Raw genomic sequence first — 25744 nt, 5'->3', positions numbered from 1 at the left:
TGACCATGCACTCGCACAAATGCAACCACATAAAATTTTAACTCGCACATTCTCAAAAAATGGTCGCATATGCGACCATTTTGGTCGCAGTCTGGAACCCTGCATATTATAAATATAATTATTTCCTGAACGGCTTGCCATAATAAATATATATATATATATATATAATATATATATATATAATATAGATTATAGAGCTGCATGATTAATTGTTAAAAGATTGCAATCTCGGTTCAAACACCCACGTATTTCTATTAAACCTTTGACAAGTACGATCACAGCGAAACATCTTGGTTGGTGCTGCTGCTGATCCAGAGAGAGCAGTTATAATGTGTACCGGTCTCCAGACTAGCATTTGAGAGCAGTAGCACCTCTGCCACTCAGTTCTACAGGGATAATATTATATTATTTATTAAGTTTTATTAATAATCAGAAAATGACTATTGTTTTGCATTAATAAGTGCAGTTACTAATGATATTGAATGTTTGTTTATTGGAAATTTGACAGTAAAACACTGAGTAAACACAATCTTGTACCCAAAACTACATTTCAGTAAAACTGCATTTCTAAAAATTTGTTTGTCTTTTTCTTTTCTCATATCAGTCCCTGACAGAGTGCCTTTTGAAGATGAGAGATTGGGATTCTGAGGACGAGAGCAGCTTTGATGGCAGCACTAATACAGCTGGAACTGAGAATGGAGACAGTTCAGGTGGGAACATTGTTAGTCTGTTTTTAAGTCAAGTTTTGAAGTATCGTCTCATGAATTTTGTTATGCTTGCAGAGTCCCATAAGAAGCAAAAAGTACAGAAACTCATTGAAGCAGCCAAGGTATTCCTACTTACATCCTGGTTGTCTCAAACATAGTGAACCACCTAGATGGCACATATGACTGCCAAACATGATGTCTAGGATGGCAGCTCATTAGGTTTTGAAACACAACCCTTATGTGTCAGATTAAATGAATAACGCCTGTCTACATCCAGAATACTAATAGAAATTATGCTATCAATAAGTGAGTCCTTCTTTTTGTCACAGATGAGTGCAGACTTAAAGTCCATGGAGGAGGACAAAAACAGGGTGTTTGCCAAACTTGCAGATGAAATGAAAGCCAAAGAAGATCTCCTAGGTAAACCGTTTTGTTCCACAACAGTTCAAACAGGTTTTAAGATACATGAAACTATTCATTTGATATATTATTTTGTTGATTTAAAAGTTTTGATTGGTTGTAGAAAGACAATGTGACCCATTCATACATGGTAAGATCTTTAGGCACCTTATGATTGTGTTTCCGATTAATTTGTATTCTTATCTTGAATCACGATGGATTTGCTTTCAAATTCAAATTTATTTATAAAGCACATTTAAGAAGAAAACTGTTTTTTGCCAAAGTGCTGTACAACACAGGGTCATAATAAAACAAGTGAAACATAAAACACAACAGCTCTCATACTGTGTTAAACGCCTTAGGATAAAAATAGGTCTAGATTTGGGCATGTCTAGCATACAGAGGCAATTTATTCCATAGTTTTGGCGCAGCAACCGCACAGTCTCCCCTGCTTTTCAATCTTGCTCTTGGAATGGCCAGAAGGAAATGGTTGGCAGATCTTTCCTACAAGTTTTTATAGGATAGCAATTACTATGCAAATAGTATGATGAGCAATACAACTGGAGCTTATTTGGTTTAGCCTGATTATATCAAACAGTATCATTTAGACTCCAAATGAAGATTAGACTTGTTTTCTTGTTTCTCTGTATTCTAAGAGGGGATCAAACAACTTGAGGGGCAGAAGGAGGCGTTGGAGTCAGAGAGTGTCAGCTATTCTAGTGAAAGCCAGAAACTCCAGCAGAAACTCCAGATCATGACGGAGATGTACCAGGAGAATGAACTCAAACTGCACAGGTTTGGACCGGAGCACAGAAGCTGCATCTCATAAAACACAAACTTCATCTTGCACTCATTGTCTTTGCACTTTGCAGTCTCTTTTTTCATTGGAAATGAAAATACTAATGCCAATAATTCAATTATTTCTTAAACTCTGGTCAGGTTGTTGACGGTGGAGGAGAAGGAGCGCTCGCAGAAGGAGGAGAAGCTCAACAAGGCAGGCAAAAAGATCAGTCTCGCTGCAGAGGGGCTCGTCACTTATAGGTGAGAGCAACTTGTTTAGCACACATCAGGAAGTCGCGTAAAGTATGTTTGAGTATGTGTTAAAATAAAAGGAAATGTGCTCTGAGAATGGCAGGAAACATAATGCAAGATGGATGTTCACCAAAACAGGAAGTTTACATTATAGTCTCTTTCACTATGTTTAAATAGACAACGAGCCAAGGAACTAGAGGAGGAACTGGACCGGACTTCACAAGCTTATAAGAATCAGGTGACACACTTAAAATTCCTTACTTACAGAGTTCCAGACTCTGTCCATGATTTATATATATACACACACATATTAGGTGATTTTAATCGCTCGACATCCCTAATAAATATATATACAGTGCTATGCATAAGTTTAGACACCCATGCTAAAGTTGACTAAAAAGAGGAATAAAAAATCATCTTTTGGAAATTGAACTTAATGCCTCAATTAAAAAAATTAGGATAAATCCAACCTTTAAGGACACCAATTTTCTTTGTGAATGAATAATGTATCGTAAATAAATAAATGTTCTTCCTTAAAATACAGGGTGCATAAGTTTGGACACCCCTATGTTAAATTCCCATAGAGGCAGGCAGATTTTTATTTTTAAAGGCCAGTTACTTCATGGATCCAGGATACTATGCATCCTGATAAAGTTCGCTTGGCCTTTGGAATTAAAATAGCCCCACATCATCACATAGCCTTCACCATACCTAGAGATTGGCATGGAGTACTTTCCATAAGATCATCTCTCAATGCAAATCAAACCAGCTATTAGGCTAACTGAAATAAAACCATGCCAATCTCTAGGTATGGTGAAGGCTATGTGATGATGTGGGGCTATTTTATTTCCAAAGGCCAAGGGAACTTTATCAGGATGCATAGTATCCTGGATCCATGAAGTAACTGGCCTTTAAAAATAAAAATCTGCCTGCCTCTATGGGAATTTAACATAGGGGTGTCCAAACTTATGCACCCTGTATTTTAAGGAAGAACATTTATTTATTTACGATACATTATTCATTCACAAAGAAAATTGGTGTCCTTAAAGGTTGGATTTTTCCTAATTTTTTTAATTAAGGCATTAAGTTCAGTTTCCAAAAGATGATTTTTTTATTCCTCTTTTTAGTCAACTTTAGCATGGGTGTCTAAACTTATGCATAGCACTGTATATATATACTAGCATAATATGATGATAGACCATTGATATAATAAATAATACAAATATTATAATTTAAAAATATATATTTTTATATAAATATTTATCATTTATATAATAAATAAATATTTATTATACAAATATTTTTACTTCAAATCAGACACAAATCTTAAAATGTTCTAAACCTGACCAATTTATAATATCCTGTTGTTGTTTTTTGTAGTATTTATTATATACTTTTTTCTACCAGATTACATCTCATGAGAAAAAGGCGCATGATAACTGGGTAAGTTGTTTTCCAACCACTTAAGTTTGATCTATATCAGTTGTCAGTAGCTTACAGATGTATTTTGTGTCTGATACTCTCTGTATTCTGAATTGTCTGTGTTATAGCTAGCCGCGAGGGCCGCGGATCGAGACCTGGCTGATGTCAAGAGAGAAAACGCTCATCTCCGCCAGAGGTGAGATTGGCTAGAGGCTACTTTACTTTAGTGTTTTCTATACAAGAGAATCAGCATTTATTCATTCATATGAATGTTTACAATTACAGGATGACAGATGCCCAATTTAAAGTCGATATTCTTGATAAGGATATACGAGAAGGCAGACCTTTATTTAGAGGTCAGATTCTCTGCATTTCCCTTGCATAGTACATGTCTCTCTATGTTTAAAATGGTATTAAACATGAGATGCATTTCTCCATGTCTAAGATGAAAGATCTCCATATGGACCCTCTCCTCTTGGCCGACCATCCTCAGAAACACGGGCCTTCCTGTCCCCTCCTACGCTAATGGACGGCCCCCCTCGACTCTCACCTCAGTTTGTTATGGGTCCAGGCAGAGGTGATATACACAAATCCCTTCCTTTTATATTCTGGGAAATGTCTCTTAGCTAGTATGAGCAATGTGATTTATTCATTGCATTCTCAGTCTTTAGTTTAGCAAGGTTATCTTGCTATATTTTGGGTGTGTGTGTTTGTATCACCTTCATGAATCCTGTAAAACTGCATGTTCCCATAAAATATAGTTGACATGTTTGCATTAAGGGTAACGGGTCTGATTTCTCACGGTTTGCTTTGCTTTGCTTTGCTTGGTTTGGTAAATGCTTGATACGTGGCTATTTCTGATGGCTTCTGTAAATTCAGCTTCATCCTCAGCACCATCACAGGAATATAATTGATATATCCATTACAATCTTTACAACTGCTCAAGTGACTATTAGTATCAATGAGTTTTTTTATCCTCTTTAGGTTATTTATTGCATATCAATAATAATTAAACACCTGAGATGTACCAAACGGTACAAAACGCACACTAAACCGTGGGCAACAAACCATTCCCCAAGTTTACATATAGTCGAGTCTCTTCATGTTTTATTACCTCATTAATATTTTGTTGGTTGTCTCCCTTTCCTCCCTTTTCCATTCTTAACTTCCTCAAATATTTGGATGTGCTGTCTCTCCACTCCATTCATCTTCCTTCACTCTCACTGTCACATAATCAGCATCCCGAGGCATGGTAGAGCCCCCTAGTGGTGGGCCAGACTTTGAGCGGAGTGGCCCTCACTCTGATAGTGGCTCACTGTCTCCCTCCTGGGACAGGGAACGCAGGGGCCCTCCCGGCCCTCCAGGTACAGTGATGTTCCCACTGCTCTGGCTGTCCTGTAGCAGGAGGAAATACTTCTCTAGCTCTCAAAAGTCAAGAACCTTGGGCACATTAACATAAGTTCTCAGTTTTACATATACGTTGAGGTTAACCAATCATAACAGGTCATTTACATGCATAGTCTTAAAGGTACAGTATAGCAAAAACCGCCTGTTTATTTATGACAATCAGTGAGAGGGAGGAAATGGTTGTGTGAAACTAGATGCAAGACATTTTTACTAATATTACAAATTGACTTGAATTGAAATTGAGGTAACACTTTACAATAAGGTGCATTAATTAACATTAGTTAACTACATTAGTTAACATGAACTAATAATGAACAATACTTCTACAGCATTTATTAATCTTAGTTAATATTCATTTCAACATTTACTAATACTTTATTAAAATCAAATGTTGTATTTGTTAACATTAGTTAATGCACTGTGAACTAACATGAACAAACAATGAACGACTGTATTTTTATTTTAACAAAGATTAATAAATACTGTAACAAATGGTTTGTTCAATGTTAGTTCATGTAAAGTGTTACCGAAATTGACTTCAAAAATGTACAATATGCAAACAATGAGGCTTATTTGCTCATTTCAGTGTCAGTTTGCTATTTATTTATTTCTGAATACCAATTATTGAACTGTCTTGTGCCTGTAATTTAGCCAGCTGTGTGAAGTGAGGTGTTTCTGTTACTGAAGCTCAAACTCAGTTATTCAGAGGTTGCTGAGAAGAGCTGACTCAGCCGCACAGCTCATTGAAGAGTCGCAGAACTGGGCCTTCTTTGTTCTAGAAGTTTCTGCGTTTTTGGCCAGTGCGTCGGGCTTTGTCCCACTGCCCCCTGCTGCTCCTCACTGCTGGGCCTAATACTGTCGCTTCAGTGCAGTCATTAGCTATTTCATACTGCAGGCGTGAAGAGCACAGGACATCACTGTATTTTTTAATGTCATTATCATCATGGCCAAACCTACAGTGATGGTTTTACATTGTGTGTAGTGCATCATTACCATTGCATCCTCTGTGTTCATCAGCCAATTATTTTTAATTTGTAATGCAGGGAACAGTGCATTTTGTGCATTTTTTTTTACAGTGGCCTTGTTACATGTAGTTACTATAGTAATAATTACTATAAATAGTGCATAATTACATGCAACTAACCATAACCAAACCTTAATTCTAATCCTAACCTTATAGTTAATTATTATTATTACACAGTACTTAAATGTATAATTACACTGTAACATGGACACCTTCAAATAAAGTGTAACCGTAATGTACAATGTGTTCGAAAGGTTGTATTGTTTAGTTATATTTATATAATTTTTTATTTTATAAATAAATAGGTTACACTTTATTTTAAGGTGTCATTGTTACAGTGTAATTATATATTGAAGTACTGAGTAATATTAATTAACTACATGTACTTACTGTAGGGTTAGGGTAGGATTAGGATTTGGTTGAGGGCTATTTGCATGTAATTATGCATAATTTACTGTTATTACTATGGTAAGTACATGTAACATATGTAACAAGGACACTGCAAAATAAAGTGTTACCTAAATATATACATTTTTTATCTGATGCCATAATATACATTCAAAAGGCTCTAGGGTTAACTAAATTAATGTATTTTTTTAATATGTTTAGGCCACCCTCTCCCAGATCCAGGTTTGGCATATAGAAGGCCTCCTCCAGGTCTGTACCCTATGGGTCCTTTGCCTCCTAGATTTCCGTACTTGGGTGACAAATCAGGTGAGCCTTTCCATGTGACCTCTTCTACAATATGTTTGACTTCTCCTCTGCTTCTCTTAAAGGTCAACTGTAACTGTAGAATTATAAATAGCCCATATGACTCAAGCCTACCATCATAAATAATAGGGAAAAACTGAGCTCCATATTCCCATGGTATTCGAGTACCATTATTGCCAGAAACTCCATGCTGACTTGTTTTCATGTAGCTTGTGTAATGGCATTATCAAAGCATGAATGAGCACTTTTTTGCAACAATCTTCAAGAATTAAATGAAAATGAAAATGTAAGATTGAGACTTTGGCTCACAGATCCTTATTTACTCTCTCTGCTTTTCTTTTTCAGATCCATCATTTCTAAGAAACAGCTCATCTATCAGTGAGAATGAGAGCAGAGAAGTTAGTAAACCTCTCTGTACTATATCACTCGATGGAGTTTTTGTACACAGCCATAACTGAAATGTGTCTTCTCACAGGGTCCTCACACGATGCCTGGTGACATGAGATTGCCCCCGGATCCAGATTCAAGAATGGGACCTCCTCCGGGTCCCCCGTTAATGGGAATACCTCCACCGATGGACCCTAGGGACCCACGTTTCCCACACAGGGGCCCTTATGGACCTCCGGAGTTCTTTCCCCCTCGTGGGCCAGGAGTTCCCCCCATGGGCAGTAAGTTCACTTTTTCCACTTGTGCAGGTGGAAATTTTTGTTAAAATGTCAGATTAAAGACAAAGTGTAAGTGCATCTGAAGCAAATTTAGCTTCTGAAATGTGGGGGTTTTTTTTGCAAATGAAAAGCATATTTATTGGGAAATAATTTAGATTTGAAAAAAATATAAATAAACTGGTTAATAAATAAATTGATTTGGTTGATAAGTTGATTATTATTGGTTAATATTATTTAGTAATTATTATATAATTTTTAGTAATTATTATATAATTTTTAGTAATTTATTATTACTCAATTTTTGCTATTTTGCTTATTATTTGACACTGTTATTTATTATTTATATATTGTATTATATATTATATTATTTATATATTGTAATAATCAATTTTTATATATATATATATATATATATATATATATATATGTATATGAATGTGTTTGTGTGTGTATGTGTGTATATATATATATATATATATATATATATATATATATATATGTATGTATATGAATGTGTTTGTGTGTGTGTATGTGTATATATATATATATATATATATATATATATATAGATATAGATGTGTGTGCGCAAAAGGCTGCATCACTTGTTTTGTGTTCTAGTACAAATTGATAAATTATTATGTTATTAGACTTTCATTTTGCCATTTCATTTATTACAAAATAAGACTCAGCTACTTGGATTTTTATATGTATTATTAATTCATTAATATATATATTTTTTAATGGAAATATGAGGTAGAATCAATTTAGAATTTTGAGTATTATTATTATTATACTTTAACTTTTGCCATTGGATTTATAACATGATAGGACTCAGCTATATGGATTTTTTTTTGTTTACACATTTATTTATTAAATTATTTAATCTATTTACATTCATGGGAATTTGTACAAAAGGCTGCATCATTTCAGAGTTTTCAGTCTGATTATTTGGCAGTGTCCTAGTACAAATTGATAAAATATGATCATTATTATTACACTTTAATTTTTGCCATTTGATTTATTACGAGTTAGGACTCAGCTACTTTTTTTTTTTACACCTTTATTTAAATTCTATGTATACTGTATTAGTACAAACTGATAACCTTTAGCACCATTTCCTCTAGTGCGAGGGCCACTTCCCCCTGGAATGTTTCCCAGAGCTCCAATGCCGCTCCCTCAACATATGGGATATCTTCCACCACGACATCTGTGTGACAGTTTCCCCCCCGGACCGCCTCCCAGACCCTCCCCACCAGGCAGCGAGCAGCCGCCCAACCAGTCGCCCTCTCCTCATGATGTCATCTGATCTTCCCACCTCACACTCTCTTCCTGCAGACTGTTTTCAGCTTCCTGTTGTTGTGCTCAGGGGGTGTTTCCTTTGATATGTAACCACAGTAGCCTTGTGGTTATCTATTTTGTCTTAGTTGAAACTTGTTTGAAAGAGCAAGCATGGCAAAGGATACAGCACATACCACTGGTTATTTTACAAAGAGGAAGTTGATGTCTGTGTTTCAGGTACAGTGCAAGTGTGCAGCCTTTCTGAACCTGTAGGTAAAGTGTAAAAAGTCAATGAGACTGCCTTATAGGATTATAGGTGCTCAGGATTGTAATATTATGATGCTTTTTTAAATTGAAGGTAGTTGATGAAAGGTCCTCTTATTTGTCAGACTGTATATATAGAAAGTGTACTAAGTATATATTGTGAATAGGATGTTGTTGAAACCCAGACTTTGGTAACTAACTCGACAAATCCAACAACTCAGTCCAGAGAACCGTCCATGTAGCGTATATATATATATATATATTTATAGTTTCCTCAAATAACAATTCATGCCTTAAAAAAAAATACACGGTCTGATGAAATCATATACATTAATAATAAAGATGTCATTGGATTACTTTCAGTTTTCTGTGCTAAGATATAAAGCGAACGCTTCATGGTTCCCACAATCATGGAAAAACTTGGAAATATCCAGGAAGTTAAAAAGTGTGATTTCCAGAAAGAATGCAGAAATATTTAAGTGCTGGTCAATGCTGATAATAGTGTTCATATTATTTATGCCTGATATCCGATAAACGGCTGGCTAATATTAAAAAAAGTATACTATTAATTGTTTTGCATCACAACAATGTACAGTATGAAAAATGGACATAGCCTACATTTTGTGATTTGCTAAAGATATATTTAAGTGTAAAGATTAACTACAAGTGTACAAAGGTAATGCAAATGTAAACAGGGAAAATTAGTGTTTGCAATTGAATATTTAAATATGTACAATTGCAGTAGTTTAATGCTGTACGATTACACTTTTTACCCATATTTGAGCAATTTAGGAATAAACTAATGTGGTGATTTAGGAAATGCCTAACAAATAGAAGTTTTTGGTTTGGTTTCAGCCACTCAACAATCACCTTGGTTTTATGTGCTTTACTGAGCTCAAGTACAATGTGATCGGAACATGTTTTACACATTTTAAGTAAGATTAATTAAAACATGAAACTGATAAATTCACAGAATAAAATATCTGATAACCAATATCACACTGACATAATATGTGTCCATAATTTCCAGATAGGGATAAGCTTTTGGAAAGATTGCTATAATGAACATAGGTAGGCCAAGCTCTAAAATATTTAAACCAGTAGAAATTGTGGGTTTATACATTTCATTCAGTCTCCAATTGTGAAGAATAAAGAAAAACTGTATGAATACACAGAAACGAGATTGATTTTGTATGCTTTTATTTTACCGATTAAAAGAAAATGCATTCGTTCAACATTAATTCAAATCAACATTCGGCTGGTTTACCCAATATCTGTCAGTTAAGTTTTTCAAAGGTTTTTCTTCTTTATCGTGGAACCTCGAGATCACTTTTTTTTCTCATTAAAATCTTCCCACCTGGCATGTTCACACCTGTGCCAGAGTACTTCCTGTTTGCAGATGTACATATAAAATCCAATGCTATGTGCTCACCGGAGACAAATAGTAGACAGAACACACCTGCCCAAATATTAAACATTTAAGATGGTAAAACCATTTTTGCAAAACAACAACGCTTATAAACCTTTTTTTTTTTCAATGTTCATAAATAGAACCCGGACATGTGTTGCATAAAAGTATATACGTTGGTATATATACGCATATGCAGATTTATGTTATCTTTTTTTAACTCCCCATTAAGTTTATAAGGTAGCAGTCTGGTCTTATCACTGCTGGTGCCCCATGATGGCCACTTCTTTATTGCAAACTGTCCTGATTTTATACAAATGCACAACATTCGTACCACTTATAACTGGGGCCTTCTGGCCAGTCTCATAGAGACCATGTCTGTAACCCACGGTCGCCCTTGAAACGGAGTTGGCTTCCGAAGAATCAAGATCTTAAAACAATAATAATAACAATAATAAGGCCAAGTATCATTGCAAGTTAGGTTATTTCCATTTGAGTGACAGAAGGAGAAAAAGAAAAGCACAAAAGAAAGAAAAACTAAGTTAAGAGCCATTGGATCGTATGCATTCCGTTTGCATAGTTTTTGACTTCGCCTTTAACGCAAGCCAACCAGAGAGAGAAAGAGAGGCCCGCGTCGAGCTCGAGATCTGACCTGCAGTGGAAACATGGTAACGGTTTGATTTACCAAAGGCTGGCGTGAGGTTCATAATCGGTAAGGTAGCTGTCGGAAAAAGCTGTAAAACACTGACCGTCTCAGATGGGGTCATAGCAGCCCTCTTTCTCTTTACTACGAGATTGTGAAATGCATATAACGTTTCTGAAAGTAAAAACGCAAACAAAAAAAACACTGGGATCCAACTGAGTTGTAACAACCGACTGGTCGAATCGATCGTGAATAAAAACCTACGTGCGCTCTCAAATGGCTCAAGAATTTCATCGTAGGACCAGTCGAACGCTGATTCCAGGATCCCGCCCCAGCCCAAAACAAAACAGAAAAGAATAAAAAAATAATCATTTCATGCAGACATTTGGCCATTTTAGTTTGTTTTCAACTCCCCAGTGGAATGTTCCTAACACGTCTCATAGCAGCTTATAGGTCTGATAGAACCAACCTTGATTTTCAATAGTTAAATTACATTCACTCTTCACAGTGAAACAGGTGCATGTTAAGAGAGATCTAACGTATGTTGACCAAAGCCACAGCACAGCTGTGGACCACCGCCCAAGTCCAACCTCCCCTCCCTCCGTTAGTACATTTATCTAATAGTAGTTGTCATAATACGATAGTAGTAGTACATCTCGGCCCATCAGCCATTGGCCCTGCCCTCTGCCAGCATGTGGGCACTTCGAAAAAAAGAGTCGTATCACCGTTATCTTTGGCAGCTGGCGCAGATGATGCGCTGACAGAAGTTAAATCCAGTGACTTTGTTGAGAAGATTCTTCATTAAATGGAAACTTTCATGGTGAGAGGCCTGAGCTATTGGACTCTTGTTTGTTTCCTCCACACGTCTAACAGTAACCCTGAGAATGGCTGTTTCCTGTTCACTGCTGAGGAAGTGGTACGTTTTTGTACTGAACACACACCTCCTTCTCTGATGTATGCACTTTTTGAACGCTTACACGACACATTTGCACGCACACACACACACGCACGCAGACAGAAAGATTGCAAAACGAGACGCAAACAAGAAAACACTGGCGGTTTTAAATATGCTATGTCTTTGTAAAGGTTCGTAGACTTGGTCGACCAGGGACGTACGAATGACATGGGTTTGAAATGAAAGCTATTCTGGGTTTTAGGCACGGTATGAATGCTTTAGCAGTTTGTAACGTGTCATACGCAGTCTTTCTCCGCCAACTAAAGTCCTTCGGCAAAATCGATGTACAACAAACAAGCTCACACTTATTGAAATCGTTTTTTGGTGCTGTACTAAGAAGAACTTTTCGAAATAAACTAAAAAAAAAAAAAAAAAAAACACAGAATCCCACTACTAGCATGCGTTTAAGAGCATTCCAACATAATCATTACAGAATGTTTGGCACCTATGTCAACGCACCTGAAAACAACATTTTTAATCCGTGGTTTGTTCAAAAAGGGAGCGTATTGAACAGATTTTAATCCACAAATGACTTTTCACACGACCCTTTTTGCGTTCTGTGCCACCAACCACGGAAAGCTGCCGTTTTCACCAATGTTGACATGGGTACCACAATAGGTTGTAAACTTGTCAACAATTAGTCAAGCTGGATCTCTTTACATCAACCCTACGAACAGGCCTTCGTGTGCCAAGATTGTTCGACCTCATTGGTTAACTGCTTCAAATCTTTTTTGGACCACATATTACAAATCCTGACAAGATCTAGGTCACCGCTCACTTGATAAGCTTGCATATAAAGATCGTTTTCACGCTGCGAAGGTTTGCTTTGGCTGTTCGTTTTTGTCATAAGTGCGGATCTTCCAGGAAGATTGGGGCGATGGCTTTCCATTTCAAACCTGGTTTGGCTTCGGGTAGTCGATACCGCCAAATAACAGGAAGTTCTGAGGCCTGACAGAGTAACAGTTAGCGAGGCAACTTAACGGTTTTAAAAAGTACTCCACTCTTCGACGATTCGCTTCGTTATTAGAGCACGAGAAAATAAAGATATGCTCAGGAAAGAGGGGGATTCTGCAGAGCAAAAACGCTGCCGCTTTCAAGAAGGCTTTAGTTTGACATTCACTTATTTCAGCTATGCAAGCAACCACGATCTACCTCGACTGATTTTAAAATAAAGGAGCGAATAGACAATATATGTAAAAGCAAAAAACACACAGACCTTCAAATGCTAAACTAGGGAAATTAAACAGGTAGAAAAAATAAAAACCAGCAACTTCTAAAGCACTTTCTTTTGGAAGAGCTCTCTTTCCTCCAAAAAAACACTACAAAATCTTGCCCATCGAGCACACCAACCATTTGAACGAAGCTTCAACAAAAGCTTTCTGGAAAAGTACCGCAAGTGCAGGAATCCTGAGATATGGAACAAGCAAACGTCTGTCTCCCGCCATCTAATGTTTTACAGATGAAATACCACGGCCTGGATTCAATCCGTTCGGAGCGTGTTTTCGCCCTCGATAACGATCCAATGAGGATTTTGCACTTCGGTTGGGGAATTACGGCGACGATAACGCTGAACAGACCGAGTCCTAGGCCAAAAACACATTGATTATGAAGAAGAAAGGGGGAGTTCAAGGCAACTGTGACTCGAGAAGAACAATTATCAACTGATTGTTATCACTCTTACCAAAATATCATAACCATCATCTTCATCTTCCTTGTCATATAATTCTTGCCTACCTGAGACAGACGGGAAGGACTTACAACAAAAACACACATAAGAAAAAAAAAAAAGGAAAAAAAAAAAGAAAAAAAGAACAAAACACCTATGGCTGGGCCCAGATATTGTGCTGCAGGGCGGTCAGCATGCAGGTGTCATACACCAGACTGAAAACCTCTACGATTGGTTTCACCAGCAGAGGTGCGTCTACTTCCAGGTTGAGAAAAACCAGCGGGATCTGCGTCCCGAACACGTCGTTTCCACCAATCCTCATTTCTGAATAACAATTACATAGCGATGAACAAAGAGGAAGGTTCGTAATTGTGGATCAGCCGTGTCCCTTGGCTGGAAGACTAATCTCCCTATAAAAAGGTCAACGTGAACATGGGATTTCGTCATTGCAGAAGCCAAGAAGGATCAACTGATAGTTTGAGGTAACTCCACACTTTCTAAGGGGAAACCAACAAACAGACAAAGCGAGAGAATGAACAGCTCACTGTACAACTTTTAAGCTAGCTGTATAAAAGTCCATCTCTATCATTCACTCAATTAGCTACTAAACCAATACCCAACTATACTTTCCTAGTAATAAGCAGGATATATAGATATAGATATAAATATAGAGCTAATACTGATTAAACACAGCACATATAAAGGATTAAATTCACACTACAAGAAAAAACAAAAACAAATCAAAAAGCAATGAAAGAAATAAAACAATATGTAAAATGAGAAGGGCCCATTTAGTGAAAGATCACCAAGCACAGGGTTAGAGAGGGCGTTTGGCGAGTCTACATGCCCGCGCTGAAACTCTGCATCTCGCGGTGGAAGTGCTGAGTGGGCTCGTTCAGGACCACGCTGTTGTCCATGGAGGGATGCCAGACGCGGCCCAGGCCCAGGGACACCTCCTTGACTAGATTGTGGACGGGATCTCCCTCGATGTACACCGACTGGTCCGGGTCAAAGTCAATGCTCTCTTCGGACACCTCCAGGACTTTGAGGTTGGACCCACGCAGGCGAGAGATGGCCACGAGGTTGTGGGACCACACGGTGTAGCCTGCGAAGCAACAATTACTTGTGCACGGAAAAATGGAAAACTACAGGAAAAACTACAGGATCCAAAAGTGACATACCAAGGAATTATTTGATTTATCTGTTTAAAAAAAAAAAAAGGCTTTTTTAATTTACTAAAAATTTAAGTGGTTACATAATTTAAATATCTTAATTTTAAGCATATATTTTTAGTTGAACTTAATATATTTGAAATAACTAAAAACATTGAGTAGATTCCATTATATTCAAGTCTGTGATTTTGAGTAAATGGAAAAGAACCGTTTATATTTGACATTAAGTTATGTTGTACAATTAAAAGACTGTCTGCAACTAGCACAGAACAAGTAGAAAGATACTTGTTACCGCACAGGTATTAGCAGAGCTTTTGCTCATCATGCATCATAGTCTTTGTACATGCAGCCATTACAACTAACCATGAGCTCTATTCTTCAGCACAATGGAACCATAAAAACTTCAACATAACAGAAACTCTTTTAAATGTCAAACATAACATCAAACTTTAACAGGTCTTTCCCTTCACTCAAAAACACATAAAATAACACTTAATTCCAACATTTACTCTGCTGATTCAGCCATATGCAAAGCATGCTGGGAACTAAAAATCCTCAACACAATTGTAGTTAATGCAACAAAAATAATTCATGTAATCCCAACACAAGTGGATTAAGCAAACTTCAATTTTAAATATATTTAAGTTGATTGAACGCAATGAAATTAAGTTAGAACAAAATGTATAGCAATTGTGTCGCTTTAGCTCATTTTAATAATTAAATAATTTGAACAAGCAGCAAAAATCCTTATTTTCAGTGAAGATTCAAAAACAATGTGTATTCCCACTGCAAATCTAGTATTTAGATTAATGAATGAATTCATTGAACATGATTTCTAGAATCGAAAATTATTTTTAGCTGCATATATTGAACTGTAACCACATTCAAACAGAAAATCTGACATAGTTGATGGCTAACAGTGTTGCATAGCACATTTTAAATCCAGGAGCCATTTTGTTTTACTGCTATTGTTAGCTACTAATGTCACCCATTTAAGAGGGGTGAAATCATCTAAAAACATTGATGTTATGAAGCTGACATATTATTGAAAATGGGGGGGGGGGGACATAATAAAATATTTTTTTATTTTATTTATAACATAAATATATAAATAAACAAAAATAAATATAAAAAAGGACATAATAAAAAAGAATTTTAGATAAACAGATTAGATATAAAATAAATCACCTGTCATGTCTAATTTTACAACAAGTCATAATACAGACTGTGAATGTAACAGATTAGGATACATGGTGCATAAATATATTTGATGTCATTTTCTTGATATTTAATGATATTCATTTGTAAATGTGTAAATGTATGTTAAATTCTATTTATTATTTTACATTATTATTATTATAATATTATAATTATGATTTTTATTATTGTAGTTTTATTACTTAAGATTTGGATGGAATGTCCAATTTTGACACTGTATTGGGCTTTTTGTTAATGCTTTGGAAAGGTTTTAAAAAATTATTTATATATATATATATATATATATATATATTTATATTTATATTTATATTTATATTTATATTTATATATATATATATATATATATATATATACAGTGTTTCCTCTATGTTGATTAGTTAATGGCGGCCCGCCACGGCAAAATTTTTGCCGCCACGGTAACGTTAGGGCTCTACAGTGCGACCATTTCACTCGCATTTGCGCCTAAATATGTCTGTGTGCGATCATGAAAAGATATTTAGGCGCACTTGTGCGACTGACCCGATCGAAGATTTTTTTTTGGCAGCCGCCAAAGCGGTTTTTTCGTCCCGCCAAAGTCTTATTTGACCGGTGTGTAATGTAGATAAACTGCTGCGCTTGTGACAGCTGGGCGCATGTTTAAAAGAACGAGAGAGCGAGAGCGAGAGCGCGCGCCCTCTGGTCGCGTGCGCGCGAGCACTCTCTTTGCGAAGCAAGGTTCCACGTTTTAATGAATGGTTAAACGACTGATCTTTCCAACACTGAACTCACGAGACGTCTGAATCGGTGTATAACAGATCGGTAACACTTTACAATAAGGTTCCATTTATTAAACTCTAGTTATAACTACATTAGTTAACATTAACTTTTAATAAACTGCACTTCTACAGAATGTATTAATCTTTGCTAATGTTCATTTCAACATTTAATAGCCTACATTATTGAAATCAAAAGTTGTATTTGTTAACATTTAGTTAATGCACTGTGAACTAACATGAACAAACAATAAACAGCTGTATTTTTATTAAGAATAATAAAGATGAATACATTCAGTAACATGTATTGCTCATGGTTCATGTTAGTAATAAACTAATGTTAAATCAAACCATATTGTAAAGTGTTTCAAAAAAATCATTTACAGAACAAATAAGAACGTAAGGTGTGCTTACCCCCTTTAGTACAGCCTATATGGTTAGCAAGATTTAGCCTTAATAAACTACAGCATTTACAACTGAATGGTAGCCTATTCAATTGTAGATGGTAGAAAATAAGACTATTAGTTAAAATAAACTTTTTAATGCTACTTTTTCTCCCTGCTTTTTTATATTGATATGATTATATACCAAAATAATCTATAAAAGAAGGATTTTATCTTACAAAGCTATGAAATCCAGAGGTAAAATCACAGCTTTTTTTTTTTTTTTTTTTAAGTGTTGGCCACCGAAGACCATTTTTGACCCAGGTAAAACCCTGCAGGGCCAACAATGTTTGTGTGCGGACATTCACACTTAAAGCAAGAATCGCTAGTGAGGCACGAAATGTATGAATTTAGGTTTTTTTTTTTTTTTTATGCAATTTATTTATGACAGCCAGTGTAATTGTTTTTCTAAAACTGAAAATATTTAATGTTCATAAGGTAAACTTTTGTCACACAATGTGGCACAGTAATATTGTGCCGTTAAAGGAAAAAAAACACAAGTGCTCCTAATAAAACAAGTTACCATAAAGCCCGGGCTGTACGAAAGCCGTCTATCAGCAGTGATTGTTAAAGTGCATGTCGGAGAATCGCGCGGTTGTTCGGACAGACCTGCCCCCACTGCTAAAAAAAATCCTAAAGGAAACACTGATATATATATATATTTATATTTATATTTATATATATATATATATATATATATATATATATATATATATATATATATATATATATATATATATATATATATATTAAAAAAAAATTTATTAACACATGATTTCCCAAATAGATATATTATTTTTTTATTTTAGATTTATATAATGATGAAAAAAAAAAAAAAAAAAAAAAATTTATATATATATATATATATATATATATATATATATATATATATATATATATATATATATATATATATATATATATATATATATATGAAAAGGTATTATGGGAGATTTTGTCCCTTATCTCAGGAATCAGTGGATTGTCAAAGGCAAGTGAAAAAGTTTCAAATGTCCACTTACCATGGATGATCAAGACAGCGAGATGCACACAGCGCCAGGCGAGGAGAACCAGTGGGTCCTCATTGCGGTTGACGCTGAGGTCTGGGAATCCGGCGTCGTCTCTCATCAAGATGAAGTGGCTGAGGGTTCTGTGGTACTGCTGCGAGATGAGCTCCACGACCCCATCCGTCACCAGAGTGCTGTAGCTGTCCAGGTGGATCCGCTCCAGGGGCACGCTGGGCTTCAGCACACGCAGAAGGTCCTGGCTGCACACATCCATCGCCATGACGTAGACGCGCAGGTTCGTGCTGTGACGGACCAGGGCTTTCCAGTCCTCCTCGGCGGCAGTGCCATCCAAAGGCTTGACATCCAAAGCAGCGCCGTTGAGCAAGAGAGAGAGGCGGTGGAGGGGCGCTCGGTCACCGCAGGCCAGGAGGCGGCACATGTCCGAGGTGAAGTCGCAGAAGTCTAGCGACAGAGACCGCAGGTGAGCGAGCCTTTCCAGTTCCACTGTGGAAATCAGGCTGGGCAGCTGGTTGTCGATCAGACTGAGGTGCTCGAGGGAGCTGGTGCTGGCGTTGGAGAGAGAGGCCAGAGAGCAGGGGGTCACCACACAGAGCATGAACGCAGATGACAACCACTTCATCTGCCTGCTGTTGGACAGGATCTCTTCAAAGAGCTGCTGGATCCTAGAACAATTTATTTATATATGGTTAAAAATGCAAAGGCAGCACAATTGGACAAAAACATTCACTACCATTCAGAAGTTAAAAAAAAAAAAAAAAAAGATTCAGTAATGATGCATTAAATTGATCAGAAAAAACACATTTCAAACAAATGCTGTTCTTTCGAACTTTTTATTCAGCAAAAAATCCTGGAAAAAAAACCTAAAATATTAAGGATACACTTTTTTTTTAAACATTTCCATTCATGCTATTTTAAAAAGGTCATGAATTGAGAAATCAAATTTTCCTTGATATTTTGACATGTAAGAGGTCACTGTAGCATAAAAATATCATGTAAGTTTCAGAACTCAAAACTTCCTCATTAGTCCAAAAACAGCTTTTATTGAAACCAAGCTGCTCAAACAATTCGTTCTGGATTTTGTCACATTATTAAGTAATATTGCGACGAAAGACCGCCTCTGCAGAAGATCAACGCCTACTTCTACATCATTGCCTCTTGTACATACAATAAAAGCTTCAGTGAGCGACATGTTTTTTGTCATCAGTAAGACATTACAACACATTTCATTTTATTTAAAACACGACACTGCAAATGACAATGTTTATTTGTCACTTTTTTCATTTTTTCACTTTATCGAAATAGATGAACAATAGCTTATAAGAACGACAACAAACAATTGTAAATTCATTGAAAACACTAAGGTATCCGGTCAACTGTAACTCAATACTTTAAGTCTTGCTGCATGTGGAAAATAAAATTTAAGCATAATTAATAAACATAAATGTTTCACATTGTTGGCACGTTTCAACTATGTATGTAACGAGATATTTTTCAACATCGGAAGTTTTCAAAACAATTCCATACGTGAAATGGTGGGGACAATGAAAATTATTTTAAAATGCAATACTGTTACCCAATCATAGCAGTGGGCGTTTACTTCCAAGTCCTGAATGCGGCACGCCCATCAAAACAGTGTGTGTGAAAAAGAGGGTCAAAAAAACAGGAGAGAAAATAGCTCATTACTTCTAAATTAGGATGTTTTTTTTGATGTACCTCAGACATTTTTTTTTTTTTTTAATGAAATGCTGTTCATGACCCCTTTAAGTAGCAGGCAGCGTACAGTATACACACTGTGCAGTACACTACTATTCAATTCTGAACACAGCCCAAGACTGACTGAGTACCTACAACTAACAAGATGGTCAGATTATTTGCAAAGCCGGCATGTAATCAGAGTGAAAGGAAGCTTTAAAACATACTCTTTCATTTTCTTGCCGCCTTGGTCGACCTGGCTGAGAAAAGAGCTGTCCAGAATCCCGTCATCCTGAAGAATGCATGTGTCCCCGTAGAGAGACAGCTTCTGGAGGTTTCTGGAGGGTAAGAAAAAGAAAAGAAAAAAAAAGGAGGTATTTTCAGTTTTATGTCTTGCCAATGTAAACATGATACAATATATGTGACTTGAATTATATTCCTATATGATAACAGTGTATATAACTAAAATTAACCACAGTAAATGACTACCAAAAATAAATAAATAAATAAATAAAAGCATGATACAAATAATCAGCCAAGTAATTTGGAATATACATTTTTAAACCAATAATCAAACTCCCACTACACCAAACAACCTATAATCAGATCTTTTTTCTGTTCTTTACACATTTCAAACTAAAGCCTATTGTTTACATGGCAAGTTCTGGGCTATGAGTCCTTCTAGTGCTTTTCTATTGTACATAAACAGAATTGTGGGTTACGATCAGCATCAGGAAACATCTATGAAGAGCAGGAAAAACAAAGCCAGTGTTGTTTGAACGTTGTTTTGTAAGATTCTGTTAGAATGTTAACAATGCAGTAAGGCTCGTGGGAGTTTAGCCAGCGGTTTTACTCCTTAGAACCAACTATTTATTTTATGTGTTACAAGTGCTTATTTTCCCCCCAGTAATCCAATAGTGCTTCGAATGTTTTTCAATTTCACTAGCAAATATTCATTAGATACAAGTTCACTTTGTACTAATCCCAAATATTTTAATTAAGAATGTGTGGATTATATTAGAATGTATCCCAGTTGTTCTATTAATTCTATTACAGTTTTACTAATTACTATCATTAGGTACTAATACTATAGCTTACCTACATAGCAAGTGAACAGACACTAGTCTCCATCCATCCATCCCTCCCTCCCTCCATCCATCACTAGTAACATTTTTAATGCAATTAGTTTTTAATCGTATTACTCTTATTAGATGCTTAATTTAACTATAAATTAGTCATTCAAACTAATTACATGTGACAAATGAGCAATTATAACTAGATAAAAAGACACTAGTAACAAGTGAGATAGATATTAATGTCTAAAAAAAATAGGTACTAGTATCAACTAAAGTACTAGTGCTGCAATAAATACTATTAGACGTTATTAGAAGTTAAACAGAAATAAGCACCAGCAACAATGTAAATAGACTAGTTGAAAGAGAAAATATCTTAGATTGATATCTAAAACACAGATCCTCATAGAACTCAATGAAGAAGAAGAAGAAAAAAAGCACTTTGTTACCAGTAACATTGGAATAGCATCCAGTGAATACGTATTAGTGATACGGAGAAAGATACGAGTCGCTATTGGATTGCCTACTAGTAAATAAAGTATTATTAGTCATACAAAAGTCATAGCTACAAAAATAGATAGTAGTAGGTTGTGCTTGTCATAAGAAGTGCTCGCAGTTTGGTTATGCACGAAGCAGGCAGCCATGCGATGCTTCAAACATGAGCGTTACGTAATGCGCAGGGTTTGTTTATGGCTGCTGATCAAATGTAAGCAAAGCAAACAGAAAGGATATGTATTGTCAATGCATGCAAAGCGAGCACAAATCCATATAGCTACCTGTTATTACGCAGACTGCCGAGAACACACAACACCTGATCCAAATATGTCACCATCGCATCTTTCGCGAACTGCGGGTCGCTCTCGACGGCTTCCATTCCGCGCTGCAGCGGGCTTAAGTATCCGTCCACCGGGGCAAACTCCAGCTGCAGCTCCCGCACGAACGAGCCGAACTTGCGCATGAGGAACTCTAAACGCGGGGTTTGTTCTGACCCAGAGCCGCCGCCGTTGGTTCCTCCGCCGACGCGCAGCTTGAGCTCCGTCCACAGCGCAGGGTAGAAGAGACACTCCCTCCAGCGAGAGCACACGGCCGAGGCCCGGAGCTTGTCTCGGTCTGACAGGAAGGAAAATATGTGGACAATGAGCTCGCTGGGTAACGCCAAGGCTCCGACGCTACTGCACAGAGCCATGGCAGAAGGCTTGAGAGATGCAATGAAGATTAAAATCGAAACCGTTACACAAACTCCGTGCCTTGCCTCTCCTCTCCTTTGCTTTACTGCGCTGAGTGAAAACAAACAACTGCGCGATGAGCTTTGCTTTCAATACTACTGGATCAGTCCACTTTCATTTTCCTACAGGGCGGCTGGAAAATTGTCAGAAGATAATGTGTGCGTACTGAGCGAAAATGTGGTGGAAATATATTATATTGAAGCGCACATACCATTAGACTAAACTTGTGTCTGCTAATGTTCATTTAAATGTGTATTTCGTGTGTCGCACTTTTAGTCAATTAGGTGGAGGCAGTGGTTTCTTCCGAAAATGCCTTATTTTTGCCATACAACGAGTGGCCGAAAGAGGGCGCAAGAAGTAATTTCAGTCTTTTTTCTTTTCTTTATGATTGCAAAAAATACAGAGATGTTTATGATGTACAACTTTGTATACAATTAACAAAATGCATTAACAATATGTTCAATGTCATCAGAATACACAAAAGAAAAAAGAGACTGAAAACAGAATAACAAAAATAACTAAAGCAAAATAAAAGAAAATTTCTATACATCAATAAATTAAAGTTCTTACGAATTGAAGACGTTCTGCTTGCTTTCTTATGTACTCAGACTCTTTTATCATTGGAATCAAATGTGCACATAACATGAGGAAATAACTTGTGGAGACCTGGAAAGGGTCAAATAAACAATTTACATGTAACATGTAAACAAAATACATGTTCTAATAACTGGGGTTAGATATTTTAGGATTCCAAAAATAACTTTAGTAGTGAAAAACACAACTAAATCTTTTGATCTCCCTAAGTAAATATGATGATCCTCTGCAAGGGACCCCCTTCCTAATAATACAAATACATTTATTTCCATGTACAAAGACTCATTTACACTATGTGAGAAAAATAAAAAAATGGGATACAAAGACAACATGTTTGCGCATTTAAATTGTCATTGTGTTACAGTCAAAATAAATGATAAAAAATAATCTGATTCTAAAATAGTCCATATTTACTCTTTAAACAGCATATATTTTACAGACTCCAGCAGTAACCGGCTTAAAACTTCTGATTAAATGTGTAACAAACTGCATAATAAAATAAAGGCAGAAATATACATGAAAAAAAGGTCTGAGTATAGGTGGTTCTCAATTATTATTAGTCATTTCAAAAACGCTACTGACAAGTTTTACTGGGAGTGCAGACAACAGAAAGCCATTCTTTTTCCATTGCACTTAATCCGGGCGAGGAGAGAGAAATAAATCTTGATAATTGTTCTGTGCGAAATTATAATCTTAGTCAAAGATGAATCACGCCCCGTATTTGCACAATTAATCTGACTTTGAGTTATATTATTTAGGTTATCATTTATGTGTTATTATTAACACATTAAAGGATGAAACATAATTAAATTAAAGGGTGAATGAAGAAAAGAAGCAGTGGCATGTGATGATGCCTAAAATTAAACATGAAATTAAAGTCTAATAGTGTGATGATGAAGTGTAGCCAAAATAATTCAGTATAGATTTGTTTCGGTTTATAGAGTCTCAGCTAGATAAAGAATCTTTTTTTTTTTTTTTTTCTTTTTTTTTTTTTTTTTCATAATTGTTGTACTACCAAAACGACAAAATGAGAGAACTTCAAATGCTTTAAACTACACTGAAACAAAACCTAAACCCATTTGAAGCAAAAAATTCACACAGATCTCTTCATCAACTCACATTCAACAGACTGCTGGAGTTAGGGAATAAAATATCTTTTAACATAACTTTGTATATATGTTCATTTATATTTTTGACGCCTTTCGTAAATTTGTCAGCGCGTTGACGTATTTTATAAAATAAATGATATTCTGATAATCTAAATAAATGGAATTGTTTACATGTGACGTCACTTCCTGGTTGACGCCGCTAGAAGGAAGAGCTCGAGGAAAGCAACAGAAAGAAAAGCCTGAAGAAGACATGGCTGAACTGTCACTGTACCTCACAAACGTTAACGTGTCTCTGGGACAAACTATGGACACAGAGAAGGTAAAGTCATTTTTAAATATAATAAGCAGTTGCCTTGGAATGACATACTTTCTTTTGCTATAGACTACAGTCGACATATGCCATTCTATTTCCTTGTTCGTTACATCTTTGTCTACCGAGGAAACCTGATATGTTGATAGACATCATGTAATCTCTAAATATATAATGTTATTTATATTACAATAATAACGATATATTATATAATAATATAATGTAAATGTGATCTATCTATCTTATGTGTGCTGTTCTATCTATCTATCTATCTATCTATAACAGTGTGTAATGTTCTTTATCTGCTGGTTTAGAGTTCAACTGTGGTGAAAGACTTTGAAAATGTGGAACTTGGAGATTTGAGCAAAAAGCAGCCAAAGATTCCTCGCAGAACAATTTACTTTGCAAGTGGTGAAACCATGGAGGAGTACAGCACTGATGAAGAGGAGGAAGAAGAACTGGAGAAAAAGAACACTTTAAGGACTGTGGATCCGGTGAGTAGCATCAAATCATCAAATATGAATGTAGTTTCAGTTAGTTATCATATTAAATATGACTTTGCATCTCTGATTGTAGGCAAAGTTGACCTGGGGTCCATACGTCTGGTTCCAAATGTGGAGAGTGGCTACCTCAACCATCTCAGGTAACAAATCTCTTTCCAGTGACATTTTGTTCTATGAAAATGGTTCAAATGTAACATTTTGACCCAAATATTTCAGTTTGTGACTATCTTGGAGAGAGAATGGCCTCATTGCTGGGAATCACAACACCAAAATATCAGTATGCAATTGATGAGTACTACAGGATGAAGAAGGAGGTATGTGCACCAGTATTACTATTCTTCAGCCTTCACTTATCAGCTGATATTCTCAAAAGTAGCATGTACAGATACTCGTGTACTCTTGAGGGATTTGAACAGCTTGTGAGACCCTAATAACGTGTAATCCGCAGGAGGAAGAAGAAGAGGAGGAGAACCATCTCTCTGAGGAGGCAGAACGTCGTTTTGACGAACAGCACAATCAGGAGGGCCAGCAGGCAAAGACTGAGCAACCAGAAGCAACTGCTTCTTTTGTGAATGTGACCTTTGAACTGGAGCAGGAATCACATGCTACACCTGATGCAAATAAAGTGCCTGCACCCATTCCCTCCTAAAATATTGCTCAGTGGATTGAGAATATTAGACGGTTCTACCATATTTACCGTAGGCTAAAGGTGTGCTGGTTTCCTTTTTTGGGGAGTAAAGTTTATCATACATGAAGTTGAACATGAAGGTAACATGTTGTTTATGCATAGCTGACAATGTTTCTGCTTTGAACGCAGAACTATTTTAACAATCATTTTATGAAGCCATACATAAAACCTCTTTTAGTCACTACAACAATTCATTGCACATTTTAATAATTATAAACACCTAATAAGCCTGCTAAACACATTAAAAACTGCATGGATCGAAAATTTCTGAAGATGCTGAGACATTAGTTGTAATATTAGAGTTGAAGGCCTGTTGAAGGTAGTTAAAATGGTCAGATGGGTAGACCCACTCTTT

General features: G+C 36.2%; 3 protein-coding genes across 8 annotated transcripts in view; 2 read left to right on the top strand and 1 right to left on the bottom strand.

Annotated features, from left to right (window-relative positions):
* mia2 (MIA SH3 domain ER export factor 2) overlaps positions 1–10078 on the top strand; it is a 30666-nt gene extending 20588 nt beyond the window's left edge. For 5 of the 6 annotated variants that reach the window (XM_079852907.1, XM_079852904.1, XM_079852905.1 and 2 more), the window contains 15 exons: positions 605–710; positions 783–829; positions 1037–1127; positions 1763–1901; positions 2046–2147; positions 2316–2376; positions 3546–3581; positions 3689–3756; positions 3846–3916; positions 4006–4137; positions 4799–4924; positions 6601–6705; positions 7048–7100; positions 7178–7370; positions 8492–10078. In XM_079852907.1, coding sequence (XP_079709033.1) covers positions 605–710; positions 783–829; positions 1037–1127; positions 1763–1901; positions 2046–2147; positions 2316–2376; positions 3546–3581; positions 3689–3756; positions 3846–3916; positions 4006–4137; positions 4799–4924; positions 6601–6705; positions 7048–7100; positions 7178–7370; positions 8492–8673 — 1512 coding nt within the window. In that variant the 3' untranslated portion in view covers positions 8674–10078. The remainder of the gene's footprint in view (positions 1–604; positions 711–782; positions 830–1036; positions 1128–1762; positions 1902–2045; positions 2148–2315; positions 2377–3545; positions 3582–3688; positions 3757–3845; positions 3917–4005; positions 4138–4798; positions 4925–6600; positions 6706–7047; positions 7101–7177; positions 7371–8491) is intronic. The other variant, XM_079852906.1, reaches the window with a different exon arrangement.
* Positions 10079–10373: 295 nt separating this feature from the next.
* On the bottom strand, positions 10374–22270 carry fbxo33 (F-box protein 33). Its single transcript, XM_079852910.1, has 4 exons — positions 21736–22270; positions 20114–20224; positions 18189–18856; positions 10374–14686 (listed from the first exon to the last, which is right to left on the bottom strand). Exons 1-4 carry the CDS (start codon positions 22143–22145, stop codon positions 14421–14423), a joined length of 1455 nt encoding a protein of 484 aa, XP_079709036.1. The 5' UTR covers positions 22146–22270; the 3' UTR covers positions 10374–14420.
* Positions 22271–24079: 1809 nt separating this feature from the next.
* fam177a1 (family with sequence similarity 177 member A1) lies at positions 24080–25472 on the top strand. The gene is made up of 5 exons (XM_079852711.1): positions 24080–24207; positions 24513–24692; positions 24775–24841; positions 24918–25015; positions 25150–25472. Exons 1-5 carry the CDS (start codon positions 24139–24141, stop codon positions 25348–25350), a joined length of 615 nt encoding a protein of 204 aa, XP_079708837.1. The 5' UTR covers positions 24080–24138; the 3' UTR covers positions 25351–25472.
* Positions 25473–25744: the final 272 nt, after the last annotated feature.

The sequence above is a fragment of the Squalius cephalus genome (genome assembly GCF_949319135.1).
Source record: "Squalius cephalus genome assembly, chromosome: 20".
Taxonomy (NCBI): domain Eukaryota; kingdom Metazoa; phylum Chordata; class Actinopteri; order Cypriniformes; family Leuciscidae; genus Squalius; species Squalius cephalus.
The sequence above is the reverse complement of the archived record's forward strand: the minus strand, read 5'-3'. Positions and strand labels throughout refer to the sequence as shown.